Source organism: Trematomus bernacchii, unplaced genomic scaffold, assembly GCF_902827165.1.
Source record: "Trematomus bernacchii unplaced genomic scaffold, fTreBer1.1, whole genome shotgun sequence".
NCBI lineage: Eukaryota > Metazoa > Chordata > Actinopteri > Perciformes > Nototheniidae > Trematomus > Trematomus bernacchii.
The window spans coordinates 9161275-9189259 of NW_022987593.1; the positions used below are offsets into that span (position 1 = coordinate 9161275).

The 27985-nt window shown below is 39.8% G+C and overlaps 1 protein-coding gene across 1 annotated transcript; it reads left to right on the forward strand.

Moving 5' to 3' along the window:
* Positions 1-583: 583 nt before the first annotated feature.
* tbc1d9 (TBC1 domain family, member 9 (with GRAM domain)) lies at positions 584-27974 on the forward strand. The gene is made up of 21 exons (XM_034129892.1): positions 584-1307; positions 8748-8858; positions 11779-11897; positions 12509-12737; positions 13623-13884; positions 14847-15054; positions 15983-16189; positions 16289-16453; positions 17050-17200; positions 18921-19135; positions 19228-19345; positions 19824-20109; positions 20267-20396; positions 20730-20828; positions 21085-21153; positions 21429-21669; positions 23419-23484; positions 23893-23979; positions 25010-25078; positions 25980-26083; positions 26179-27974. The coding sequence occupies exons 1-21, from the start codon at positions 1187-1189 to the stop codon at positions 26968-26970; spliced, it is 3849 nt and encodes a 1282-aa protein (XP_033985783.1). The 5' UTR covers positions 584-1186; the 3' UTR covers positions 26971-27974.
* Positions 27975-27985: the final 11 nt, after the last annotated feature.

The following is a 27985-nucleotide window of genomic DNA, read 5'->3' on the forward strand; positions in this document are numbered from 1 at the left end:
TGACTAAATTGTAAGACCTTTTACTCAATACTCAGTAACTCAATAGCAAAATGATTTGGAAGCAATACTTGGCTGCACAGCATAAGCAATGAATGTCCTGTTAGTGGGTTTTAAACAAATTATTGTTAAAGCTCTTTAAACAAACTGACACAAAAAGCGACATCTGAAAGTGTTGTATTCCAGCACAGAAAAAATAAGATAATCTTTTTTTAAATATTGGCAAAACGTGTTTTGAATGAAATGTTATTTAAAAGACTAAATGGATACAAAACAAGAGGAAATCTTTATGTGGCATGAATTGTGTTTCCAACCACCATATTTATAGACTTGATAGCCCACTTAGTGACATGATAGTGAACATAGTGGGCAGACCACAAGTAAACAATCCACTCTATCCACTATGTTTTATCTTAACACAAAATCAAAATTCATAAATCAAAATGGATAGTTCGAGTTTATTAAAGTTTTAACTAATTCCTTACCTCATTATTTGCTCACGTGCCTCACCTCCTGCACGCTGACGTCTCGCGCTGGCCAGTCGGTGACGCGCTCGCTTTATTTTTCGTGCAGCAGAGGAGGAGGAGGCGGAGAAGCAGAAGAAAAGTGCTGCTGTTTGCGGGTTCACTCACAAAGTCTCTGCTTTCTGCTTCAGTGCGCGGACTGGCATCGCTGCTGCGAGAGCTAACAGACTGTTTACTGTTTATTTTAATCGGCTGTAACGAGGTCTTCTCTGCCAAACATCAACGCTAACCTCGCTATCGCACCTGCCTCGGAACATGGACAACAAAGACTGATCACACTGCGCTTTGCGGCAACAAACCGAGATAACCTTACCTAGGAAACCGCAGAGATATTCATTTATTTAAGAGGCTTGGCTGCACACGAGAGGCTGGTGCTGCAGAAGGAGGTTTATGTGCTCGACATTTGCTGGTGGACCTCCATATTGCAGGCCTATCGGAGCCTGGAGGGTTTAATTATAGCAACACTTGGATGCGCGTCTTGCTGCCGCTCGGACATCCAGCAGGAGAGACATTTTCAAGGGTTGAGGAGGAGGATCTCAGGCCTACATCAGTGTTTTAATTATTTAACAATCCCTGCTGAACAGTAGCAAGCATCGGACCATTTTGTATTGGTCTCCGTCTGCAATCCTGTGTGTTCAATGTTCCCTTAAAAACGCAGGAGCATAATGTGGGTTATTCCCGAAGATGTGTTACTGGCGGGCGCATTGTGGATCACAGAGAGAGCCAATCCATATTTCATACTCCAGAAACGGAAGGGCCACGGGAATGGAGGCGGAGGACTGGCTGGTGAGTCCTGTTATTAAAGCCTACTGTCATGGATCAACAGCCCAAAAACTATTTATAGTTTCAATTCAGATCATGAAATGGGGATTTGGTGTCAAGTGAAATGTTTGTTATGAGGAAACGCATGCACAGGACAACGTGAGGTGGATCACATGACCAATCAGCTGTCACAGGTGGCCTTTCACCTGGATGTGAAGAGTTAAATGTTTAATTATTCTCAGGTGTTAATTTAAGGATAAACCTTGATAAAACAAGTCCACCACATAATTAATGGTACACTATCTTGTCACTAACTGTCCCTGTAAGATGTCAGCCATTACAACAATGCAAACTACTGTTCTTGTGCTAATAGCTGTGGAGTCTCAACAACAGTGAATCTATTTAAGACACGGTCTGTTTTGCTTGTTCATGCTGAATCATTCCCCTTCCTCCTCTCACTCCTCCTCCTCTCTCTCTTACTTATTCTATCTAAAATGGGTCAAACAGCAGCAGGAGAGGAAAAGGAGAAGGAGGAAGTTCAGGTTTTGGAAATGACTGGTTGAGGTTCACAGTTTAACAGTCCACTGTCCTGGTTTCTCTGAATTTTAAATGTTGGCTCATGTTTTGAATTCTGCTGGTTGTGTATTTCCCCACACAGTATTGCACTTCCCCATATTTAAGAGGTGTGCTTTAGTTTAGCATATTTGAGATATTAATTTATCATACTTGTTTAAGAACCTGAAAACCTTTATGGGATTGTTTTGGTCCTGATTCTAACATTGACTATAAAACTAATCTAATACAACCATTGGAAGGATTACTGGAGATTATGGGCCCCTCTAAACCCTTATTCTTCTCTCTGTGTGTTATTTACAACACTAAACTATGACATGGTCCTATATGACCTGTTTTGTAGATTGTTTAAACAATGGTTTCATATAGGATTGGATTTTGTTTAAAATAAATACAATTTAAGGTGGTTATGCATGTCCTCAAGATCAGTCATTAAGCAGGACTAAATTGAAGGCCCTTGTTCCAAAATAAAGGACAATTCATTTTTCAAACCAATTGCTAAACAGTGGTGATGTCCTAGGAAAACTGCCTATGGTAATCCAGTTTTAGGTTAAAACAATTCCTTTCCATGCTATATATGCAGTTAAATGTTCCACATTGTGTCAATTAGGATTGTTTGAAGGCATTTTGATTTAAATCTGAAGAGGCAATGCTGCCATTATCATAGATTGATCCGTGTTTATCAGCTCAGCGTCTGTTCCCTGCTGAGAGTTTCTCACTGTGTTAGTAAGTGACAATGATACCACCAGTAACTATATGATGGGAGTAAAATCCCTGCCACTGAGGACCACTCTAACTGAGTCAGGAGTGGGCAATGTAGATACAAATATAATATATCAATCGTTTAATATTATTATGTCATTTTGTGTATAATAATTCTGAATTTCTGTCATATCGGTGCTTGTGTCCTACTATGATGTGTTGATATTGCTGACCAAAATGCCACCTAGATTAAATAATTGTGGCGTCAGAGACACTTTTTTTCCTACTTTCAATACTGAAGTAGTCCTTACAACAAGAAATAGTGGTACTAAGAAGAGAATTGAGTGCATTTCAATCAAAGAGTTTTCACTTCTTTTGGACTCCTTTGGACGTTTTCATCCTACCTTTTTATCTTTGACCGCCTAGATAAACTTTTTGGAGGCCCTGGCTCGGGTTGTAAACCACTGAATCTTCATCATATTGCAACAGTCTTTTAAATCAAGGATTGGTATAAAGCAAATACAGCTACAGATTTTAAAGGGATGGCATTGGGGGTATAAAGTAAATGGAATAGTAGATTCTCGTCTCCAAGTACTGTCATATTTCCTAACCTTAGTGTGATTTATAAAGACTTGAAGTAAAAATGTTAAATTCAGCCCTGCAGTCTGTCTACAGTCTGTTGTGGCGCTAGGGGATGACGTCATCATTGTTATGTAAATGCTCACCATGCTGACACCGTGCTGTGTGCCAGTTGGCGCTCGGCACCCAGTGACACTGACACTGCCCACTGCGTCCAGGGGAGGGGAAACCATTCGGCTGCACCAGGACGCAGCATATTACAGGGATGGGCACAAATACACATGTTTAACTTGACTGGGCTTATGATGTTGGAGCTGCCAGAGACAAAATTCACTTGGCTTCACATGTGAACATTAGTACTGTAGCTGCATGAACAGCATTAATGCAGTTCCTCCAGAGATGAACTGAAAATATAAATTATTAGCACTAGCATTAATTAGTAAGGGTCTGAGAAGTCAAAGAGACAATATTTTATGAATTACATGTCTCCAAATACCATTAACTACATAGTTAAAGCCGTAGTTAACCTCATTTATCTGAGTTATCATTATACAGGATTAATCTTGAGGAGCATGTAGAGCCCTTAACTATTATGGATTTCCTTAAAGAATCAAAAGCGTGTAATTAATCTAGATTAATGGGGTTTGTATCAGTTAATAATATTTAGCATTTAGAGTATTAGCAGTGCTGTTGTTATTTAAAGCTTCCTGTGGAGATCTTGTACCGTAGTGCTTTAACAATGTTTTCACACAGGTCCCAGTTTTGTTTATTTTTGTTGCGCAAGTGACATGACACGCATAACTATAACTGATCAACTGTTGGCAGAAATGTGGCAATAGATGCAGCAGTGTGCCGGCAGTGCAGGGAAGAAGAATATTTGAAGCTATCAAACATAAACAATACAGGTTTAAAACTATAAAGAAATCTTTGCTGATGGTTTATTTATATTTGTTGTGCACTCGGCACATTTGTTACAGCTACATCGGTCTGATAAACAGAATCAAGGTGGTCACACACATTCAGTGGTCTCCTTTGTTGTGCGTTACCCCCAAGTTTCCTGTGTTAACCTCAACTCATGTGGTAGGCTGCACCGATGCATTACATGCTGTAGAACAATAGTTGTAAATTAGCAGTTGTCTTCCCATACAACAAATGTTTGTTTGTCACAAAGGGACTTAACCAGAGTGTCATGCACAATTATCTCATTAGTTTCAGTGTCATTAAGACTCCACTTTGTTGCCTCCTTCAGCCCTGTGGAAACTGTTAAAGGGGCCCTGTTGTGCTTATTTTCAAGTTTCATAATTGTATTGTGTGCTTCTACTGTGACAGGCTTTAATGTAAAAAAAAATAGCTTACTTTTTCTCATACTGCCTGTGCTGCAGCACCTCTTTTCACCCTCTGTCTGAAACCAGAGCCCAGTCTGCTCTGATTGGTTAGCTTGTCGACTCTGTTGCGATTTCATTATGTTACTGAAGTAAACAAAGGAGTCTAATGGAGGCGTTTCAGGCAGGGGGGGAGTGTGTGGAGAGAAACTCCCTCTGTAGGGAACTTTTGGATTTTATCCTTTGCAGACCATTTACATTCACAAAAACCTTTATAACACACTACAGGAAAGGGAAAATCCCCAAAAGCATAATAGTTGCCCTTTTTTAAGTGTTAACAATTACAAAAGGGGGTTTTAATTCTAGAACAGGAGACACATGCACAAATGGGTACTTACTGCAAATGAGTTTGTTTACAAGAAAACTCCTCAGGGATATTTGACCTTTCAACAAAGCTGAAAGTTGGCCTACATTAGAAAATGTACCTGCTCAATTTTCTGTTAAATGTTATTTGAATAACACACATTAAACCCGATAAGCTACATGCTTTTAACAGTCACTTACAGTCTTATCTAATGACCGAGTTTGCATGCCGTGTTTTGTGCGACTGTGCAGAGCTGGAGGGACATTTGAAAGGACGTCTTGTCTCCTTTGTTGTCTATATGTAGACGCCATCATTATTCATCAGAGAGAAGGCAAAAAGAATAACGCAGAACAAAACCTGCATTCATCAGACTGTAAATAACCTCAGATTCAGGCCATCGTGTCAGTAGTTACACAACTAGACACTTGCGCATAAAACTACACAATAATTTGAGTCATTTTACAAAACCATATTTCACAATCCGGCTGGTAATCTCTTTATGTTTGGCTGTAAGTGTGTCAGATACTGACCTCGTCCTTAAAGGCCACACAGCTGCTTTGACTGGTTTCTTCTTTCAATATGTAGAAGTAAAGGAGAAGCTGTAAAATACATATCACTGCATATGTATCAGCAATGCGACTTGCATGTGATGGTGATGATTCACACTTGTCTCAGGTTTCTGTTATCTGAAGCAGCATTGATTTAGGCCCTAGCCACACGGAAACGAAAACAAACCGAATTCGATATCAAAAAAGTCTTCCATCCACACGCAATAGGCACCAGAAACGTGTCCGTCCACACGAGACCGCTCGATCCGTTGGAGACGCTGTAAGTGGCGCTGTACTTCCGCCACAAAATACACCAAAAGCAGCGAAGAAGACTTCCCGAGCATGCATGGTTGCCATGGTTGCCCTTCTGTTTATTCTCCGCGTGGATTTAGCAGCAGAGGTGGGGAGAGGCAGGGCTCTGGCTCTTTTCCTCCCTCCCCGAGGCAAGCGTGTGCTCCTGCTGTAGATCTCCCCGGTAGTCCACCAGCAGATGAAAAACACCCACCTCTCCGCCTCTTCCAAGGGACGAGGGGACCGTGCGGCAGAGTTTCCGTTAGAATTTCTTTCCGCCGGTCAACATGTCCGTTAAAGTTGAAATCTTCCGGACAAAATTATAAAAGTGCCGGTCAAAGGTCTTCTTTGTTATTTATTGAGCTTTAAAACAAATGAATAACGACTCTTTTCCTCCCCCTCTCCTGACAGCCTGTCAGTATTTTCATTATCAGGAAATGATCGTATAGGGCGTAATCACGGAGCCGTTTGGCCCGCCCTCAGATCTACCCACCTTGGGACCCGTTATCGTTATCCGCGTTTCCCTGTCGGCCTCGTGTGGCCGAACCGTCTATAAGATAGAGAACTGTAGCGGATACGACCCGTTTCGTCACCGTGTGGCTTGGGCATTAAAGTGTCAGGGAGATTGTTTTTCTTTTGTTTGCTCAATGCAAACATGCCACACCAGCAGCTACCACATCAAGCTGTGTTTTGCTTAAAGAGGATATAGAAGAGGATAAAAACAAAACAAAATGGGTAGTTTTTTCATATTGTTTGGTCTGCTGCTGTTTCACTGATTTGAGAAACAGTAATGATTCAGAGAGGCAGATTTGTTTTGCTCCAACAATAAGGAACTCTGCATCACATGATTTGTACTGTATAGGCTTGTTTTTCCACCCCTCAGAAATAACAGGCGGAACATGTAACCATTACAGCTGTCTTTGTGTTGTGTGCTGTGCACCCACTCACTCAGCATGTGGAAGGAAATTATTTCCATTTGTTCCTACTCACACCTCTTCCTTTACAGTCGCATGGCCTTCAGTGTAATGCCACAGACAGAGGCAAGTGATGTGTAAATAAATAACAACTCATGTTCAATCCACACTGGCTAGGAAACATCTGTCTGTTTCACTTTCTTTAGTCTTACTGACGAGGAAAGACAAGGTGGTCGCACACCTTCAGTGACCTCTTTTTTTCTTATTTTTAACCCCCAAGTTTCCTGCGTTAAACCTCAACTCACACGTCGCAGGCTGCACAATGCATTACTTGCTAAAGAACAAAAGCCACATTTAGCAGCTTTTCATGAATTTGACACCATAGTGCTTTACGAAAACGCAACAGACATTTGCATTCACTGGATTACTTGTTTTTTATTTTGAGATCTATGGCTAACTGCACAATACAAGCTTCTCTGAGGTCAATGTGTGGGCAAGTGTTGAACTTTGAAGTTATGACTGTTTTATAACCTTGTGACTTTTCACACACAGGGGGAAGTTGTTTTGACACAGATGTGTGTTTGCCACCAAGAGACTTAACCAGAGTGTCATGCTTACTTATCTCAGTTGTCTTGGTGTCATTAAGACTCCATTTGAGCTTATTGACTTCAAACACAAGAGAGTATTTTATTGTTGTATTCATGGTAGTTCTCATGACAGGGCTCTGACATGTGGCATGACGATCTATGTCTGTCAGTTTAATCGATTTAATTGTCTGGCAGCTTTTTATTGCTTTTCTTAATTGTTAATTGCGACAAAAAGGTGTGAGGTACTGATGAAGAGTAATGTAATTGAGGAAGTTAAAGATTTGTGAAGAAAGGACTTGATGTAGTCCAAGGTCTTTAAACGATGGAGGGTCAATGAGTTTAGAGCCCACAGATATACTTGTTTTATTATTTCTGTCTGTCCTTAACACTTCAGCTTTGCTCGCTTCTCTCCCCTTCCTCCCACTCATCTTCTCTCTGTGTGACTCATGCTGTTTGTTCTGATGAGCGGCTGAACAAAAATAACCCGTCTCAGTTCAATGTCTACCTATTCTGAACCCGGGAGAAAATCTACAGCTACCAGCAGCTCAGAAAATAATATCACGATAGCAAATTAGCCCACTGTAGATTTCTAAATGTCAAGTCATTGTTGTACAGCTTTCTAATTAGGATCTTGTATAAAAAAGATTTTTAAGTTGATCCATTATTAAGAAAAGCTTCTTTGGTTTCCAGGTTGTGAAACTCTGGTTTGCATGCGAGGCATTAATAATCAAGTAATTAGTAAAGGCTGAACGGTTTCTAATCTCATAATGAGCCAGCAGCACCTTCCGCAATAAAGAAAATCCTCCAAATCCTTTTTGCATTATAGGAAAATTAGCAGCATGTATTTATTATGCAAGCTGATTAGTTGATTATACCCCAATTTGGAATGGATTTGGGACCGGCCTCATGTTGTCCTTTCTGGCAGCAATTTTCCATACAAAGAAACGCTGATATCTTTTTAAACCAGATGCATCATGGTTCTTAATTTTTCAATTTGATTAGCCTATTCATCCTTTTCTCAGGTGACTTTTATCCTGTTTAGTTTCACACCAGTGCTTTCATGTGAGGTGAGCAGAAAGCCTACACATCTTACATTGCAGATTGAAAACCCATCTGTTTTGACTAGGCCAATAAAATCAACTAAAAACAAAACCTCCTCATATCTGTAAGTAGCACTTAAAATTGTTTTATGGCTAATGTACTTGTGGGATTCTTGCCGTTGTATCCTTATTGTTGATTGCACTTATTGTTAATGGCTTTGGAAAAATGCCTCAGATAAAGTAATTTATTAGTTGGCTTCAAAGAATAAATCACATTTAATTTGAACACATAGTGAAACATGCAAAGGGCATCTGTCTAACACTCCTCAGCAGTAAACAAATGCATTTGAATTTATGGCATAGACGACGACAACAACAACAACAACAACAACAACAACAACAACAACAACAGGATGACATGTGCTCCAATCATGGGATTCATTTCAGATGATGATTTATGGTTGTATTATGTCTGTAAAGGCTTTTGTTAGTTTCACAGCTGAACATGTTTTTAGGTCAACATGTGTTTCTATTTCTCTTGCAGGTTTGCTGGTCGGGACCCTGGATGTGGTTTTGGACTCCAGCGCTCGCATGGCCCCGTACAGGATCCTCTACCAGACCCCCGACTCTCTGATTTACTGGATCATCGCTCATGGTACGTGCCCTTTTTTTTAAAATGTTGGCTCAATGTTAGACTTGGGGTTAATGCAGAAGTATACTTTGACAATTCAGTTTTCTGATTTACCTTATAAGCTTAATTCTGCATATTTAAGATGTACAGTTATGGATTTCAAATTCAAGTCATTATTGTCATAGCTCCACAGCGCAATTATTGGAAATAAGGCCAAGGCTCATACGAGACAAAAAAACAAAAATAGACATAGGATAGTGTAAGAAAACAGTGCAATTGACCAGTGTTGGAAAGTAACCAAGTATTTCTACTCAATTACTGTACCTACGTAATATTTTGATGTTTACTTGAGTATTTACATTTAATCGTACTGCTTCTTTTACTCCACTGCAATTTGTGAGAAATATAGTACTTTATACTCATACAAAATATAAATTAACTAATGAATTATAATGTATTTTCATATCTGATCATACCTGGCAGTAAAATAAGTCATTACATTTACCTCAAACTTTACCAGCTGCACAATTTGAGTCATTAATGCATCACTCATCAAAATCTAGTCGCATAATACATAATTTTCTAAAGAAATGGCCATTGTACATAAAAAGTACTTTTGGATTTGGTACTTTAAAGTATGTTTTGATGCTACAGTAAGACTTTTGCACGTTTTAACTGAGTAAACAATAATGCAGGGTTTTCTACACTGTGGTATTACTGCTTTTACCCGACTAAAATATCCGAGTACTTCTTCCACCTCTGCAATTGACACGATGGTGCAAGTTAAAATGCAGGAACACTCATGGGGTTATTTGAGTATAGACCCCTGTGTGTTTTTACATCCCTCCCCCAGCCACCACACTACCCATAATGCTCCAACATCCTGCCTTTTCCCATGTCAGCGGCTGGATGCCAAGCATTACATCATGCCCCAGTGGTTTTAAAGGGCAGGATTACAGGATCAGGTGCAGGAATCAATGCTCAAATACGAGTGGATGTTGTGTTTTTCTGCTAATCACTTGATGGGTTCTTTTATTTTGATTTCACGCCATCTGCTAGTGTCTCACAATAATGCAATCTGCATAATCTGTGTATGAAAAGCTTTACTTATTATCTCCAGTCAGACACATTAATCATGCAGAACAGCCGCCACACTCCACACTGATAAGAAGCAGCGCTCTTCTTGTTATCATTTTTAAGCTATCATTGAATATGAAATCATCCAAGCTGTCGGTGTGATGAGGCGAGTCACATTTCCAACACAAAACCAAGGCTGCAAATAACAGTTATTTACTTTATGAATACACTTGCTGATTACTTAGTCACTCAATCAACCAATAGTTTACTTAGCAGCAGTTTCCTGTAGTTGACAGACTCAAAATGCTTGTTTTCCCTGACCAATAGCTTGAAACCTAAAAAATAAAGCAGTTTACTGTCAGAAAAGACAAAGAAAACCGGCAAATAATCGCATTTAAGAAGATCTAACCAGCATTGCTTTGTCACATCACTTTATGTGCATTAATGTGGGACTTTAGTGGCAATAAAATGCAACTAAACTAATTGGAAATGCATAATATAAATCAGGATGATAAGATAAGATAAGATGGACCTTTATTAATCCCTGTGAGCAACAGGGTAAGGGTGAAAAAACAGGATAGCACAGATTAATAAAATCAAAAATAAGATCAAAGATACAAAATAATAATAATAATAATGAGAAACTATGAAATAAGAAATGAATACAAAAAAATAAAAATTAGCATATATTGGGTCTTATAAGCTATGAATTAAAATGAAAATGGACATATATACAAATTGGGTCATATATACATTACATATTATATATATTAACATGGGTGTGTGGAAACAGTGTGAATTTATGTCCAGTGATTGTTCACATTATTGACCCCTTGTTGTGCAGCCTGATAGCTACAGGCACAAAGGACTGTCCGAGGCGCTTGGTGCCGTGTCGTGGAGGGATGAGTCTGTGGCTGAACTGAATACATGATAAGATAATGATGTTTCTAATTAAATTAAGATGGGTCACTACTGAGACATTTGCAGAGATGAGATTAACTTTTGGTATGTGTTCCACCATGTCTTTAATTCAGCTCTCCCCTACCAAATGTTCATATGAACTGAGTATCTGTTCTCCCTATCTTTCTGAAATGGAGGCCTACTTAAGACTAGCCTGGCTTCAAAATGGCAAAATTGCTCCCCCCCCCCCCCCTCCCAGTCCTTAATTCTTTCTCCCAGAGATGGAGCAGAGTGGAGCGGTCTGGCAGACGGGGATAATTCAGTGAATATGCACTCACTGAAGGCCTGTTTGCTGTGCTGAGGGATAATGGTCCTCAGGGGCTGCAGCCATTACTGCGATCACTTTCTCCTGCAGCCAAAAAAATCTGTTTTGACCTCACTGATAACAATGTAGTGTTGTTGTTTAAGGAAATAAATGTGTGTTTATTGATGCTTTAGACTTCATTAGCCCATCATCGAGTTAAAAGATCTCCCAACTTATTATTAGAGTATACAAAATACCCTTTAATATCTTCCATTGTGATTTTCCCATATTTAATTTGTTTCCACTAATTCATTATTATTATTATTATTAGACAATTGATACAGTCAAGGTACGAGAAAACGGAGTAAGCTGGAGGGCAGAAAGTTTAGCTTGTAAAGAAAGTGAGTTATCCAATTTCCATGTTTCTTGGTCAAAGATCTCAAATATTATGGCATAGGAACTACGATCAGAATTGATATCGAAAAAATAACATTTAAGTGTATATATACGTGTTTAAATTCTAAAGTAGACATTTCTCTCTCTCTCTCTCTCTCTCTCTCTCTCTCTTTCTCTCTTTCTCTCTTTCTCTCTTTCTCTCTTTCTCTCTCTCTCTCTTTCTCTCTCTCTCTCTCCCTCTCTCTTTTTTTTCTCTCTCTCCTCCAGGAACGTCTCGTAAAGAGATCACGGAGCACTGGGAGTGGCTGGAGAACAACCTGCTGCAGACGCTCTCCATCTTTGAGAATGAGAACGACATTACCACCTTTGTCAAAGGAAAAGTCCAGGTACCTGCTCACTCTGTTCCCATCAAGATGTTGCTTTATGTATAGATATCAGATATTCTGTGTAAAACTAAGTGGACACTGTGATTTATTTTCGTGACTATAGTTAACAAAGCCTAAATTACCTTTTATGGCATACCATACAACTTTTTTTTTCTTTTTGTTTGAATTTTATTGGTGAATAATCATGATCCTCAAACTGTGCGATGTTGGGTCCAAGTCTTTGTGTGAGTCTTTCAAAGTGATTGAATTTTTATTTTAAGAAAATGTGGGAACCCTGCTTAACATAAATGTACATTTTGTCTTGCATATAATGTTGTTCCCATATAATGCATTCCTATAATGTTTTATATTTTATAGTAAAAAAATTGGTACAAGACGAAAAGGAATCTTACAATAAAAAAATCTACCCATGAAAAAATGGTTTGCCAGTTTGCTGCTGGCATGCATCCTATGAAGTATTCAAACTGTAGCAGCCTGTGCTAGCTGCACTAAACAAAATTTAATTTTAAAATGTCAATCACTTAAACTTCTGCTGCTTTTCTTCAAATACCAACTCTATTGTTTCTCGTCCCTCCAGCTCATTACATCTTTCTGTCTCTGTCCATCTTCAGGGCATCATTGCTGAGTACAACAAGAACCACGACGTCAAAGAGGACGACGACACGGACAAGTTCAAGGAGGCGAGCGCTAAGTTTCGTAAACTGTTCGGGATGCCGGAGGAGGAGAAGCTGGTCAACTATTACTCCTGCAGCTACTGGAAGGGAAAAGTGCCGCGACAGGGCTGGCTCTACCTCAGCATCAACCACCTCTGCTTCTACTCGTACCTGCTAGGAAAAGAAGGTAGACGCTGAACACACAGTTATTTAGTATTTATGTTTCTGCTGTCTGTCTATTTGTATCTATTATATTGTTTTATTGGCAAGACAATACCTGTAAGGCAACACGATATTTAAATGACCTCTATGTACTAAATCTTAGAGGCACAGTATTTAAATAATAATTGTTTCCAGTATTTAACATTTTAGTTCACATTTAATGGTTAGAATAACTTATTCTGCCTGAGTAAATAGTGTGTTAATAAACACATTAGAATTAAAGATTATTTTGAGTAGCATTATGGGGTATCTAGGTTAACCTTGACCTTTACTTTTGAGGTACAATTCAGATAATCATCTTTGGTTTTTCTGGCCACCAATTCCATGTTTTTATTTGTTTTTGTTTGTTTTAACAAGTAGCCAAAAGTGTTTTAAAGATATTAAAATGCATATTTGGGATTTGGCGGAGGTACAAAACAGCAATCTGTTCCAAATATTTTCAATATCTTTTTGGCAACCATGCCAACATTGTGTAATTTAAAGGGCAAGATGAGATGAAAACAATAAATCATTTCAACAACGCTGCTTTGCTTCTGTCCCCTAAGACATGTTTACTTTGGAGCCACATCTACCGCGATTCTACCTTTTTTTTCTTTAAGGCTTCATTCTTTTGAGACCTCAAACTATTATTACAGGTTATGTTGCATTTAGTTCTTGCAACACTAATATCTAACCATACAAGTCTAACTACATGTCAAACTGTGCATTATCTTAATTTTCTTGCATGCTATTCAAGCTAATACCTTTTTTGCAAGTCTTGACCAATATCCTGAGGGCAACAGTCAAATGTTGTAATCTATTTTCTATGTATACTCGTGTATTTTCCTTAATGTGTTTTCCTTATTTTCAGCCAAACTGGTGATGCGCTGGGCAGATATCACCCAGCTGGAGAAGAGCGCCACCCTCCTGCTGCCCGACGGGATCAAAGTGAGCACCCGCCTCAGCGCGCACGTCTTCTCCGTCTTCCTGAACATCAACGAGACCTTCAAGCTGGCGGAGCAGCTGGCAAACATCGCCATGCGGCAGCTGCTGGACAACAAAGGCTTCGAGCAGGACCGCTCGCTGCCCAAGCTCAAGAAGAAATCCCTTACCAAGGTGTCGGCTCTCAAGAGGTGAGAAATAACCGATGCTGAGCGGGAACGCTTATTTACGCTCATCAATAATTAATGTGTTAGCATGTTTTATGACATGCAATCGATTGAACATTAATGTGTTGTGGTGGGTAGAGCAGCTGGTTATCTTAAAGGCACAGAGAATGAACATCTAAAGCACTGTTGCAGGTTGAGGTCTTACTGTAAGGTTTAACTGCAAAAGCAAAACATGCATACTAGGAAATAAATGGTATACTTTTGAAGGGTCTCTGCAAGCATTGAAGAACTGTCTTGAGATTCAAATGTTGCTTGGTCAACCCATTTTTTTTTTTTTAATACAATTTTGAATATGGGACTTCTTTTGTTGAAGTAATGCTACTTTTTACTTGAGTAACATTGCTAATAGTGGTTAGAACCATGTTAATGCAAAGATGATTATTCAGGTTCAACCCATGCAGTTAGTTAGAAGAATATCACTCGTCACTGGCTTGATCTTCAATAATCAGGATACATGTCTTTTATTATCCTTGCAAGAATGGAAGTAGTCATCACATACACGAGGTTGCATGGGACAAAAGAGTAACTTTAGTAGAGTCCTTGATATGCTTATATACAAGAGAGGGTGTTACAGTCAACAAGATGGAAGAATACCGGTTCAAAGCAGTATTCTGACATTAGTTAAGATTAGCTAAGGCCTGCGTAAGCAATAAACATGACAAGTCATACTGTATGTCTATCTCTCGAGTGAATGTGTCATCATGCCATTCTTAGGAACATAGCTATCATAACTTCAACACAGTGTCTCCTGAGCGTCATCCATGTAATCATACATCCGGCTACGTGCACACCTACGTAGGGCCTCTGTTATCATGTGCTACTCTGATATAGAAGGAACATTCAGTATTTCCCCAACACTGTTATATTGTACATTAACAAAAATCTGTCAGCTCATACAGAATGACTCTGAATTTTCCATCCTGCAGGGATTTGGATGCGAGAGCGAAGAGTGAGCGTTACCGTGCGGTCTTCCGTCTGCCCAAAGACGAGAAGCTGGACGGACACACAGACTGCACCCTGTGGACGCCCTTCAACAAGATGCACATCCTGGGACAGATGTTCGTTTCCACCAACTACATCTGCTTCACCAGCAAGGAGGAGATGCTGTGCAGCCTCATCATTCCCCTACGAGAGGCGAGTGCTTCTGTCTGACATCTCAGTGTGTTTTATGTACAGCTTGCAATGTGGGGGATTAGATAATAACAGTGACATTAACTGGCAAAGATAATGTCGATTTTTTTTTCAGCACCTCAATAAAAACAGCTAAGATGACATGTGAATGTGTTTGGTAATGTTGTCTTGTAGGGAATTATGAATGTAAATGGATGAACACAAAGTAAATACTTGCTATTGTAAGTGTGCCAGTCTTTAAAATTAAATGATTGGTAAATCTGAACAGATAACAGTCAGTAAACACTTAAAGGAATACTCAACCCCAAATTGACCATTTGTGTATCAATCAGTGGTGACCATGAATTCTTGAAGGAAACTCAATTTGTATTGCATGCCTCCATGATGAACAAAGAATTAAAAAATGACAGTATTCTTGATGAATTGAAGTAAATGGGTGCTTCTTTCAACAACAACAATAATATATAGTAAAACATCTGTTAACAAACTCATGCAACTTGTGCAGTATACAATGTGTTAAAAATAAATACCAAGGTAACACAGGGAGAGTAGTTGATGTACGAGGCCGGATCAGGGGAGCACTGGTTCAATCCCCACTGCAGTCAGCATGTCGTCATGTCCCTAGGCAAGAGACTACACCCAAATTGCTCCTGTGGGGATTGCCCACAGTATTGATTGTTTGTAAGTTGCTTTGGGTAAAAGCGTCTAACAAGTGACGTGTGATATACAGATGATCATTGAAGGGGTTAAGTACTCCTTAATTATAACTTTTTTTTACAAGTGGTCTAGATTTAGTCATCAAAAATGTACGATTTTGTTTTCAGTACAATATGTTTACAAAATCAGAGCACCTGTTTCTGACATATTTCATGGATGTGTCTGCTTCTCATGTATTACTTTGTATTAACTGAGATTGTGAATGTTCCTCCAGGTGACCATCGTGGAGAAGGCAGACAGCTCCAACGTGCTGCCCAGCCCGCTCTCCATCAGCACCAAGAACAGAATGACATTCCTGTTTGCTAATCTGAAGGACCGGGACTTCCTGGTCCAGAGGATTTCTGACTTCCTGCAGCAGACCACCTCCAAGATCTACCTGGAGAGAGAGCTCACCGGCAGCCTGACCAGCTCCGATGACGAGGTACAAAAATTCCGTTTTTCAGACCTAGTTTAAAATGTGGTGGGGACTGTGTCCATTAAAAGCTCCAACCGTTAAACATGATGTCTGCCCCTCCCCCAGGTTTACTCCCAGCATGGGTCCCTGCTCTCCAGCAGCCCGCAGAACAGTGTGAGCTCAGAAGGCGAGCGCACGTTCAACCTGAACGACAGCAGCGTGCCCACAGCCACTCAAGCTCTCATGACCATGTACCGCCGCCGCTCACCTGAGGAGTTCAACCCCAAGCTGGTGAGTTAAAAGCACTCTGTCAAGTATAGTTAAAGGCACGACAACGGATGCCTTCAGTAATTATTTAATATGTTGTTTTCTTTTCCCACTGACACCCAAGACTTGTTTCTGGAGCCCATAGTCTTTGAACTTTTCTGTGAGATTTAATATCCATTTTTACTTCATTTTCTCTTAATGGTTGTAGAACTATATATAGAGGGTCCAAAGATGGTGTTAATGACACTCTGAATGGATCTGCGCCCATTAAAAGCTATTTGTAGACTAGTGAATACATTACTTGTCTTTCCATAATTGCCAATTATCCAATACTGCACATATTTTAAGCTGCATGGAGGATTGCAGCTAAAATTAACATTGCAAGAATATTGTTCTTGTAAGACTATGTATGAATAAAGTCATAACTTTCCTTTAGCTAAATTCACTGGCACTGTGAATCTGCATTATTCAATATAACAATATTTTTTTTTTTGTGGACGTGTGCAAGAAAGCTATCTTACTATTCTTATATTATAATACGTACTGTTTACAGATTTTACTTTACAGTATTTTACTTATTTTGCTACTGCATCTTCATAAGGCGGTTTCCCTCTTTGCAGGCGAAGGAGTTCCTGAAGGAGCAGGCGTGGAAGAACCACTTCACAGAGTACGGGCAGGGAGTGTGTATGTACCGCACGGAGAAGACAAAGGAGCTGGTCCTCAAGGGGATTCCTGAGAGCATGAGAGGAGAGCTCTGGCTGCTCTTCTCTGGTGAGCAAAATGCAGAGAAACACAACACACACAGTGTATACAGAAAGCTGTAAAATGATTCATACACAGCGCCTGAGGAGACCACACCCTGCATACTACATGCTCACACCTGATCATAACATCGCATGAAGCATATTTTACTCGGGTGTCACCTATCCATAGACACAATTACGCTGTGTAAGAAACGATTACTAATATTAAAATGTGAGATATTGATACTACTACTCCTACGGCTATGCCTGTGTTGCAGCCTTTTTTAAAGCATAGTGAAGATTAGTTTTCCACTGTATTTATTTCACAGTTTCAAAATAAATATTGGGTTATTCAAGAATGTTTTAATTTTTCCAACACTTAGTGCTGGCTCTAGCCAAACGGTGCCTTAGGCCGGATCTAAAAATAAACAAAAGATTTATTTAAAACAAGACAAGTAGACAAGCAAATATTTATTCTTTCTCAGATTGTTTTTGCTTTTAAATCAGAATCAAATATACTGTATTCATCCCCGGGAGGCATCAGGTTTATGTTACAGCTGCTTTTAGTGTAGAATAGAAATATCATAGAGTTGTTTTTGGAACAGAAACGGCTTCATTCATAAAGATGCAGGTATTTTTTTTACATGAGTGCTTGAACACAGCATTTAAACCAAAGCCATTGAACATTACACCTCTGCAGACTCTACAGAGGACCTGTAGCTTGTGACGGTCATTCTACAACAGGTTGTTTATTCAGGTGTTCAACCTCACACATACCAGAGTACAGGCAGAGTCATGCAGCAGCTACTCTTCCTCACCTGAACAGACCTCCTCTCTCTCCACAGTGACTCACTTATTGCTCACCTGGCTGTTGTCATAGCTGCATTATGATGACCTTAGTTAACCTTACTTCCATCTTTTGAAATTAGTTTTGTTTATACTAAACTAATAAAAGAGAAGCTAGTCATTTAATTTGCGCCTAATTTTAGAACAAAGAGTGTAAAACCAGTTTGATGAGCAGGTTACCTGAGGTATGTTGATAACTGAGAGAAGCCTGGAACAATGACTAATGTGAAGAGACGTCCTCTAGGTTTACTTACTTTTCTTTAAAGTTAATCACAGAACTAAAGAAAAGTACAGTTAACCAGCATCAGATCTGTAAAGCATCTAAATACCAATTACCAGCACCTTGGTGTTGCAGCACATTTTTACTAACATATTCCCTCAGTCCATTTTAGCTGTGACACGCTCCTCCATAGGTCACTCTGTTCATCGGCCGCAGCTGACATTTAGGTCGAGTCAAGTGCATAATAGGTGTAGGTGCATAATTGCGTGCATGCCGAAATAATTTTTTGAATTGCATAATATAGTGTGACATTTTTATGACATACTATACAATAGCTTTTACTATGGCATACTATGCTTTACTAACTGACTTTTTATGTTTTCTCTGATTTGAATTTAATTATAACTTGTGTTTTACTCTTAGTTTTTAATGCTTGACTTGTAAATGGTAGATGTATATATTGATATGGTATTTTAGTTTTTTTTAAATTACTACTAGTTGTGAAAAACACTTACTTCCAACATTGAGACATCAAAAGCCAAAGATAACACGAAGACTCACACATCTTATGGGATCCAAATATTTTCTGACAGCCTTAAATGTTATCAACTTGGCATATCTGTTGAACTTCCTGGAAAAGATCTGAATGACTCTAATGAAATCTCCTGTGTTTTTTTTATAGGGACGATCAACGAGATGGCCACCCACCCCGGATACTACGAAGACCTGGTGGAGAAGTCGATGGGGAAATACAACCTGGCGACAGAGGAGATCGAGAGGGACCTGCACCGCTCACTGCCCGAACACCCGGCCTTTCAGAACGAGATGGGCATCGCCGCGCTGCGCAGGGTCCTCACGGCCTACGCTTTCAGAAACCCCAACATCGGATACTGTCAGGTACACACGCCTGTTTTAGATTTTGACATACAGGAACCTTGCGGCCCTTGACAGTACTTACATTTATATTCTTCTCTCCTTCGACACCACAGGCTATGAATATTGTGACCTCTGTGTTGCTGCTCTACGCCAAAGAAGAGGAGGCTTTCTGGCTGCTGGTGGCGCTCTGTGAGAGGATGCTGCCCGACTACTACAACACCAGGGTTGTAGGTCAGTGTGTACTTATGTATTTTAAAGTGTTAGACTGTTTTTTATTTGTTTAACATCCACTGTTTGTCACCTGTTCTCCATGTAAATTATTAAGATAATTCAATTGTAAATTTGTGTGTACAGTATTTCTTAAACATGACAGAATGAGACTATACTAATGATTATTGTGTATAAAAGGCCCTATTATGCTTTTTAGGGTTTCCCTTCCCTCTACTGTGTTTTGTATATATATGTATATATATTTTCTTTTTAAATCTCAATTGCTATACCTTACCTTATTTGCATTTTAAACTTTCCATTTTGAATAGCAAATGTGCATTTACGGTGATATTGGTGGGTGGCAGATTTTGAAGTTTCTAGACTCCACAAATGGCCTATAATTTTGCACAGAAATTAACAAAGCTCTCGGCCCATTTCATTGGTTCTTTTTTATACTTTAACTAAATAAACGCCTTTTTCCTGACCATGTGTTCCCCAGGAGCCCTGGTGGATCAGGGGGTGTTCGAGGAGCTGGCCCGTGAGTACGTCCCTCAGCTGTATGACTGCATGCAGGACCTCGGGGTCATCTCCACCATCTCTCTCTCCTGGTTCCTCACCCTCTTCCTGTCCGTCATGCCGTTTGAGAGCGCCGTGGTGGTGGTGGACTGCTTCTTCTACGACGGCATCAAGGTCATCTTTCAGCTGGCGCTCTCCGTGCTGCACGCCAACATCCACCAGCTGCTCAGCTGCAAGGACGATGGAGAGGCCATGACTGTTCTCGGCAGGTGAGGAGAGACAAAGATTACAAGAAAAACTGTTTTCTAGTATTTAAGGATATCCTCAATTCTCTCCTAAACCCTAAAATTCCACTGTTAATCTTTTATTTCATCACATAAGTCTTAAAGATGATATTAATGTTGGTAAATCTATTGTTTATTATAGATACTTGGACAGTGTGACCAATAAGGACAGCACCCTCCCTCCCATCCCCCACCTGCACTCCCTACTGACAGACAATGGAGAACCACATCCAGATGTCGACATCTTCAAACTGGTCCGCAGCTCCTACGAGGTATTTAACTAGGATGATGAAAAATGATGATGATGATGGTGTGTGGAAAACTGTGTCCTCCACTGTGCTCTGTCTAGAGACGTGCAGGGAAATGATACAAATCTGACATTTATTATATGAAGTGCTTCCTAATATAATGTTCTTTCTCAGGGAAGCATTAATAACATGCAGTATGCTTTCAGTCTATACGAGTTTAACCTAAGTTCACATACATTTTTTAAAGTTACCCAGATGTCTCCTCACAATCACCAATGTGTCTCCAGCTGTCCTTTCACTGTGGTAACTTTGAATAACGCCACACCTGGTTTACCTATTTTTCTTTCTTTGTGTCAGAACTTCGGTTCAATCCGTGCAGATGTGATTGAACAAATGCGTTTCAAACAGCGACTGAGGGTCATCCAAACCATTGAAGATACAACTAAACGCAACGTGGTAAGAACCCACCGACTGTTCCTCTTTTTTTTTTAATGGATCTGGACAAATGTCTGTATAAGTGTAGGAGGTTTATTTACTACAATGTTCTTGCTTAACCGTGTGTGCAGATGTGCAACTAAAAATTCTCTAAGTTCTGCAGGCTAAATTTAGATTTGTGTTTTGAAACCTAATAAATGACATTCTTGTCATAATTAGATACTCTCTTCACGTTCTCTCTTCTATTCATACTTAATGTCATTACATTATGTTTCAGGTCAGGACCATTGTAACAGAGACTGCCTTCAGCATTGATGAGCTGGAGGAGCTCTATGTGCTCTTTAAGGTGAGTGACCGCTTACATACTCGTCTAATAAAGCAATTGAGGATTAAGACAAATAGTAGGGGGATATTGCTAATTAAAAGCTAAGTGAAAAAAGTGTTTCAGCTGTCCTTGTCTACTGAAATGAACATGAAAACTGAAAATGTCTACTGAATTTACATCATAATATTTTTTGGTGGTGTGTTCCACAGTTAGTGAGCATTGTAGATAAAAGGCACTTCCCCAGTTTTATTTTCTCCTAACATTTCAGAGTCCTCGCTTGCTTTTCCTCTCTCCAGGCGGAGCACCTGACCAGCTGTTACTGGGGCGGCAGCAGCAACCCCACGGAGCGCCACGACCCCAGCCTGCCGTACCTGGAGCAGTACCGCATGGACGTGGAGCAGTTCAGGGGGCTGTTCAACCTGCTGTTCCCCTGGGCCAACGGAGCGCACTCCGACCCCTTGGCCCTGCGCTTCTTCCGCCTGCTCGACCAGAACGGAGACGCACTCATCAACTTCCGGGAGTTCATCAGCGGCCTGGGTAAGTACAGCGAGGTTGTGCATGATTACATTGAAATACTATCCTCTGACATTTTTTTAAGACAGGCTATACTATTACTTTTATCATGGCTTTATCATAACATACTATACTACGAATTATTTTGACATACTATCCTCTGACATTTTTTGTGGTGTTTTTTTATTACCCATCATAACTTCCATCATGGCATACTAAAATAAAATGTATAACATTTGTCTACAACATACAATCTTATGATATTATTTATGGATATATTCTGACTTTTTCATGACGTACCTTTTTGTAAAACATACTTTACTATGACATTTTGTATGATCGGTAACACTATTACTTTTTATGATGCCTTGGTTTTTTTCTAACTTGTGTACATCAATGTAAAGACTAAAGGTTCAGCATGGAAAAAACAAACCTCCCTGAATGAATTGATTCTATCAACATTGTAGAAAGAAATCTGTTTTTACTTTACAACTCTTTTCAATGCATTGTTTTGGCTAAATGTTCAACATTTTATTGTAAATAGTACTTGGTATGTAGAATGAGGTTTTTTGTGTAAATATTATTTTGAAGTAATGATTTGTAACACAGCGCATGTGTTGAAAGTTATAGTGATGATTTTAATATAAGGTAGCATTGCCCACGCTGATGTGTCAGATATGAAAGTAGTTCAGAGGCCTGTACTACGAAGCTGGTTCAACCTAACCTGGATATGTTTGAGTTAGCCGGTGGATCGCTCAAGCCAGCCGTGTCCTATCTAGTTAGGTGCGCGTTCACATGAAAGGGGTGGTATTTGGAGCATTCGACCAATCTCAAACACGGACAAGCGTACTGACAGCGCAGCGTCATACTTCCTGAATGAAAAGTGAACTTTAATATTAGTCAAATATGAAGAAGTTAAACTTTAAACATCCATGACTTAAACACTTTATCCAGGATAAAAGCCACATAGCTGCACCTGCAAGGTGAATACAGCTGGTAACAGAAAAAGTGTTTGAATGCGTACATTAACAGGTTTATGAAATCACTGCCCCGTCCAAGACACGAGTGGATCTGACTTTAATTAGGAGAATTTGACTCGAGTGTTTCGTCAACTTAATGTGTTGCTTAAAATAATACTTCTGCATACAGTATGTGACACTGTGAGTGTTGCACGGCCAGATACGGCTCAAGAAGCTGACTCAGATAAGGAAATATATGATACATTATGATGTGATATGATATGAATGATAATGGGACACATCGACGTCTGCGCTCACAGTGCCGCGGACTGTACTTAATGTTACTCTGATCCGGTTACTTATGTTGTGGCAGATATTTAAGTAAGCTTTCTTAACGCTAATGTTATAATAGTCAGATTGCTCTGAAGATGAGAGGGGATATTCTATTAATTTTCACGTTCACACAGTCAGTTGATTTTTGCCGGCCGTCTTTCCTGCAACGGCAGTTTTTCTGTATTTCCTCTATCCTGTAATATGACTTGATCGCTTTAAACTCCGCACACGGAGCTCTGATTGGTCAGCAGGCGGTGCTTTCACTGAGTTGATCTCTTAGCCTGCAACCTAACCTCCTCCCGAGGAGGTTAGCCGCTCGGCATAAGTTACCATGGAGATCTAGCCCGCTAAAAAGAGAACCAGCGTCGTAGGACCGGAAAGCCCAAGTTTTCCCTGAAGTCAGCCGGCAAAGCGAAAATCCAGCTTCGTAGTACAGGCCTCAGGTGTGTCTGCTCTCTAAAGCTTGTTGTTGTGATTTTAGGCATCTTGTGTTACGGGGAGCTCACTGAGAAGCTGAAGCTCCTCTACAAGCTGCACGTCATTCCTGGTGAGTTTGCATCAAAGTTTGTTGACACTTCAGATTTAATTTCAGTGGAGCAGAATTATTAGCTGTACAGAAAAGAGGGTCTGCTTGAAAAATGTGGATAAAGAAAATGCTATGCTCTTTTTCTCACTTAACAGGGCAACTCATTTCTCAGGATTAGTTTTGTATGCATGCTTTTTAAAATAAGAAAGCCGACAGAAAGAAAAACTTTTTTAATTGTTTAATGTCCTCGACTGAATGACTTTCTTAGTAACATTTTGACAAACTTAAGATCACGTAATTTTAAAATACAATGTTATAGGAATGATTGAAGAGGAACTATGGTTTTAATGTAATCTAAGTTGGTATAAAATGACAGAGTGGTTAACAAAAGGTTTAGCAATTAAAATGTTCCTGATCATTTTTTCCCAGAAATCCCTCGTGAAACGGAGGAGCCTGACTCTGCGTTTGAGGCGACTCAGTACTTCTTCGAAGACCTCGCTCCAGAAACATCCATCGGTAGGAGCCTAAAATCCACTTTCTTTTTGCATCCTTTACATAAGCACTAAAAGCATGTGAACCTCAATGGTATAATTTTAAGCATTATCAATACAAACAATGTCAAACCTTATAACGTAAAAATAAAAGTGCAGGTGAATAAATGAATTGCTCACTGAGAAGATAGGGAAATGACTAAAGCAATAAATGGAACAAAACAATACCATTAAACAGCTTTAAACCAAAGTCCATAGCAAATATACCCTTCATGCATTTACAAATAATCATTTCATTTATTTAGCAATCCGAGATTTCCCCCAAGTCATCTGTTGTGTGGTTACTCCTGACGATGTCGCTATTGAAGACTTGAGACTGCCATTGTGATATTTGCACGAGTGAAATCTGTGTTTGTGGTCATGGGCATGTCATATGATTAACTGGGGAACGGGTGGTTGGATTAACCTCGAAACCACACACACCTCGGGGGAGAAACCGCCTCAAACACTGATCTGAAAGCTGCTGTTTGGACAATCCAGCTTTCAGAAGGCGCTGATGTTAAACTGTTGGATTACACCCTGTCGCGGGGGTAGCAAAGTAAACCTTATGCAAGCCGTGTGGTTAAAAACCTGCTGTATGTAGTTTAGAAGCAAGAACATGTGTAATACAATGGGCTTGTTTTATAAAATATAGATAATCCTGCTAAAAGATGGTCACTAAAAGTTCAGTCTAGTTATTGGAATTGGATAATCTGATCTAGAGTCAGTATGAACTATGAGGAACTTGCATGTTGACAAAAACAATGATTTGAACAAAAGCAAAACAAAAATGTTTAACAGTGAAAAGAGTTTTGAAAAGGAATTGAAAGTGTGTAATGAATTTCATATTTTAAATACTTTTATAAAATGATTAACAAACTCGGGTATGAACACTAATCTTTGTTCAGTAATTTAATTTAATTATTTACGTTTTTGAGTTGTTAATTGTAGTTATTTTGGTCATTTTCAACTTTAACTTTTTTGATTAAACAAATGTTGATGTTTGCTCTCTTCAGGTAACGACTCAAAGAGCAGAAGTGAGAAGGATGATGGTTTTGTCAGAGTTACATTTAAGACTGAAAAAGGTGAGTAATATGAAAGTCTGAATCTATAGATCTAACACAACACACTACATAATCCTGTTTGTCTAAACTGATCATTAGTCATAATCAAATGGAAAACCATGCACGTTTTAACTTAAAGTGGACCTATCATGCTATATTTAAAACATATATTGTAGGGCCATACCTATATAAAACATGTCTGTGAAGTTCTTTTTTCAAAATACCAAACAGATCATGCATTTTAGCCATGCCTCATTTCGCTCTATTTGCTGTATTCCAGCCCTGTTTTTGCAAGGGCTGATTCTGCTTTTGTGGCAGACTACAGCGCCACTTACAGGCCTGGCATATGTACTACAGCGTCTCCAGCGCTTTCGAGCGGTCTCTCATTCCCCTGATAGGTGGAGAGTTGCCCATATAGGCGGAGCCCCCCTTTTCTGACATCAGAAAAATTCAAATAATAATCAGCCATTGCAGCCCCGTTTTTAAAGATTTGGGTATGGAGGAAAATAGAGAGGGTTGTGTTTTCTGACACTTGGTGGGTTCCCTGACACACCGGGGACACATATTCATGTATAAAAGACGTACAAAAGTGCATTTTGCATGATAGGTCCCCTTTAACTGTTTTGAGGCAAAATGTGAATGGTTCAAAATATGGGTGTGATTTTCATGGACTAAAAATGATTCATAAAGTCAGCAATTCAATGGAAAAATAAAACTCTTTCTTCCAGAATTTTGAAATAAATATGTGGATGAAGGTATGCATCCAGGGTGAGAACAACATTAGGTATTTGGTTAAGTTCTACAAATTAAATAGCCAGTTCTGTAATCCTGATACAGAAACCAGCAGGCATTAGTTGTACTTTCATGCTTTTTTTAAATCAAATGTAAGAGTAAATAAAACATTTTTGTGTTCATCTCCCAGTGAAGAAACTGAAAACTCCTGAATGTCGCAATTACCTGAAACTGTGGAACCAGGAGACAAAATCTAAACTGGAAAACACAAAGGATCTCCCCAAGCTGAATCAGGTGAGACCTCCTTTATATGTTGGTATAGACAGTACATGCAGAAGAAAGTTGCTAACACTTGTTAAAACTGACCTCTTGTGTTTTATATCCTCCAGAGCCAGTTTATCGAGCTGTGCAAGACCCTCTACAGCATGTTCAGTGAGGACGCTGCGGAGCAGGAGCTGTACCACGCCACCGCCACCGTCACCAGCCTGCTGCTGGAGATGGGAGAGGTGGGGAAGCTCTTCTCTCCTGGCAGGAAGGATCACAACATGGAGGGTAAACCAGAGCCAGATGTGTGTACCAGAGACGCCACAGAGCCCAAAACAAACCAAGAGGCCGTGCCTGAGTTCCAGCAGCGAGTCCAGGATGATGATTTTGCCCCTGAAGGTGTAGAGAGCAAGCAAAGCCCCTGTGAGGATGGGAAGCAGGAGGAAGGGAGTGAGCAGCTGCCTCCAATGCAAGACATCAAGCTGGAGGACTCGTCCACCAAAGACACGGGCACTTCCTCCGCCATGCTGATCTCTGATGACGAGACCAAAGATGACACCTCGATGTCGTCTTACTCGGTGCTGAGCGCGGGCTCCCACGAGCTGGACGAGAAGCTGCAGTGCGAGGACATAGCAGACGACACGGTGCTGGTGCGCAGCGACCCCGGGGGGGAGAGGGGGAGCGCTCCTCACAGCGGGGAGGCCTACGACAGAGGGATGCCTCACAGCACCAGTATCGATAAAGACTGGACCATCACGTTTGAGCAGTTCCTGGCCTCTGTTCTCACTGAGCAGGCCCTGGTGATTTATTTCGAGAAGCCGGTGGAGGTGGCGGCTCGTATAACTAACGCCAAAAATGTGCGTAAAGTGGGGCGCTCGCTGTCTTCAAGTGACTATGATATCTCGCTATCTGGCTGAGATTCCACACACAGACTTTTTAAAAGGGAAACATGGTCATTGTGTATAAAAAGTCTCGGTGAGTTTCAGAGGACAATGAAGGTCAGTGTATGATAGTTGAATGAATGTGACCAGAACTGGCTCTTAGCGATGTATTATACGAGATGTGAAAGACTTTTATTATAACAATCACTAGATTCTGTCCAGCGGAGAGCGATGGGACATTAATATTAAGGTTTGCTCAAATGAAATCGGTGTCTATGTAGTAGCTGTACTTTCTAAGACATTATGCATAAGTGTTGATATTGTAATCTCTAGTTACTCTAGTACTCTTAGGCTATGTAGATGTACATGTCCACAGAAACAGTACAGTGCTAAACTGGAATATTGATAGTCTACATACGATCACCCTAACATTATATCTGGTCAAACTGTCGCTGCATTACTTTACATTTGCTGTTAATCATGAAACGATTTTTTGTTTCTCTTCAAATGACTATATGGTAAAATGCAAAACAAAGCTGTGAAAATTCAACGATATACTGAATTTTCATGAATAATGTCTCACTTAAGCTGTTGATTGAAGCTATTTTCTTTTCACACACACAATATACGACATCCTAAACATTCACTCCCTAAAATAATATTCCCATTAATTGCTTCGATGGGTTTTCTCCGGTTATTTATTGGTAATATCAAACCAAAAGAAAATGACTAACACCTGATATTTAAGGATTCTGTGTGTCCTTAGACACAAAAAAAATGCTGTTGAATGAAAAAGCTGCACTTTCTTTATGTGTACGACATAATATAATGTGATCCACTAAGATATTAAGGCCTTTTTTTTTTTTAAAGAACCTGTTTTAACCTTTGTGCTCTGTACATTTTTACGTTGCTGTTTTCAACTTGTTTTTATGTAAATATGTTTTTTTATTTTAATTGTCCAGGTGGTTTTACTCTGGATGATGATGCATTGTATCACTCCATCTTATTAAAGTTACGGTATGATTCGATGCTGCACAGTTCAACGCCTCAA

Excerpts from the sequence above, each read along its gene's own strand:
- tbc1d9 (XM_034129892.1), top strand. The coding sequence starts at position 1,187 with ATGTGGGTTATTCCCGAAGATGTGTTACTGGCGGGCGCATTGTGGATC. Across the intron at positions 12,738-13,622 it reads GTACCTGCTAGGAAAAGAAG|CCAAACTGGTGATGCGCTGG; the intron begins GTAGACGCTGAA and ends CCTTATTTTCAG. Across the intron at positions 23,980-25,009 it reads CGCTCCAGAAACATCCATCG|GTAACGACTCAAAGAGCAGA; the intron begins GTAGGAGCCTAA and ends TGCTCTCTTCAG.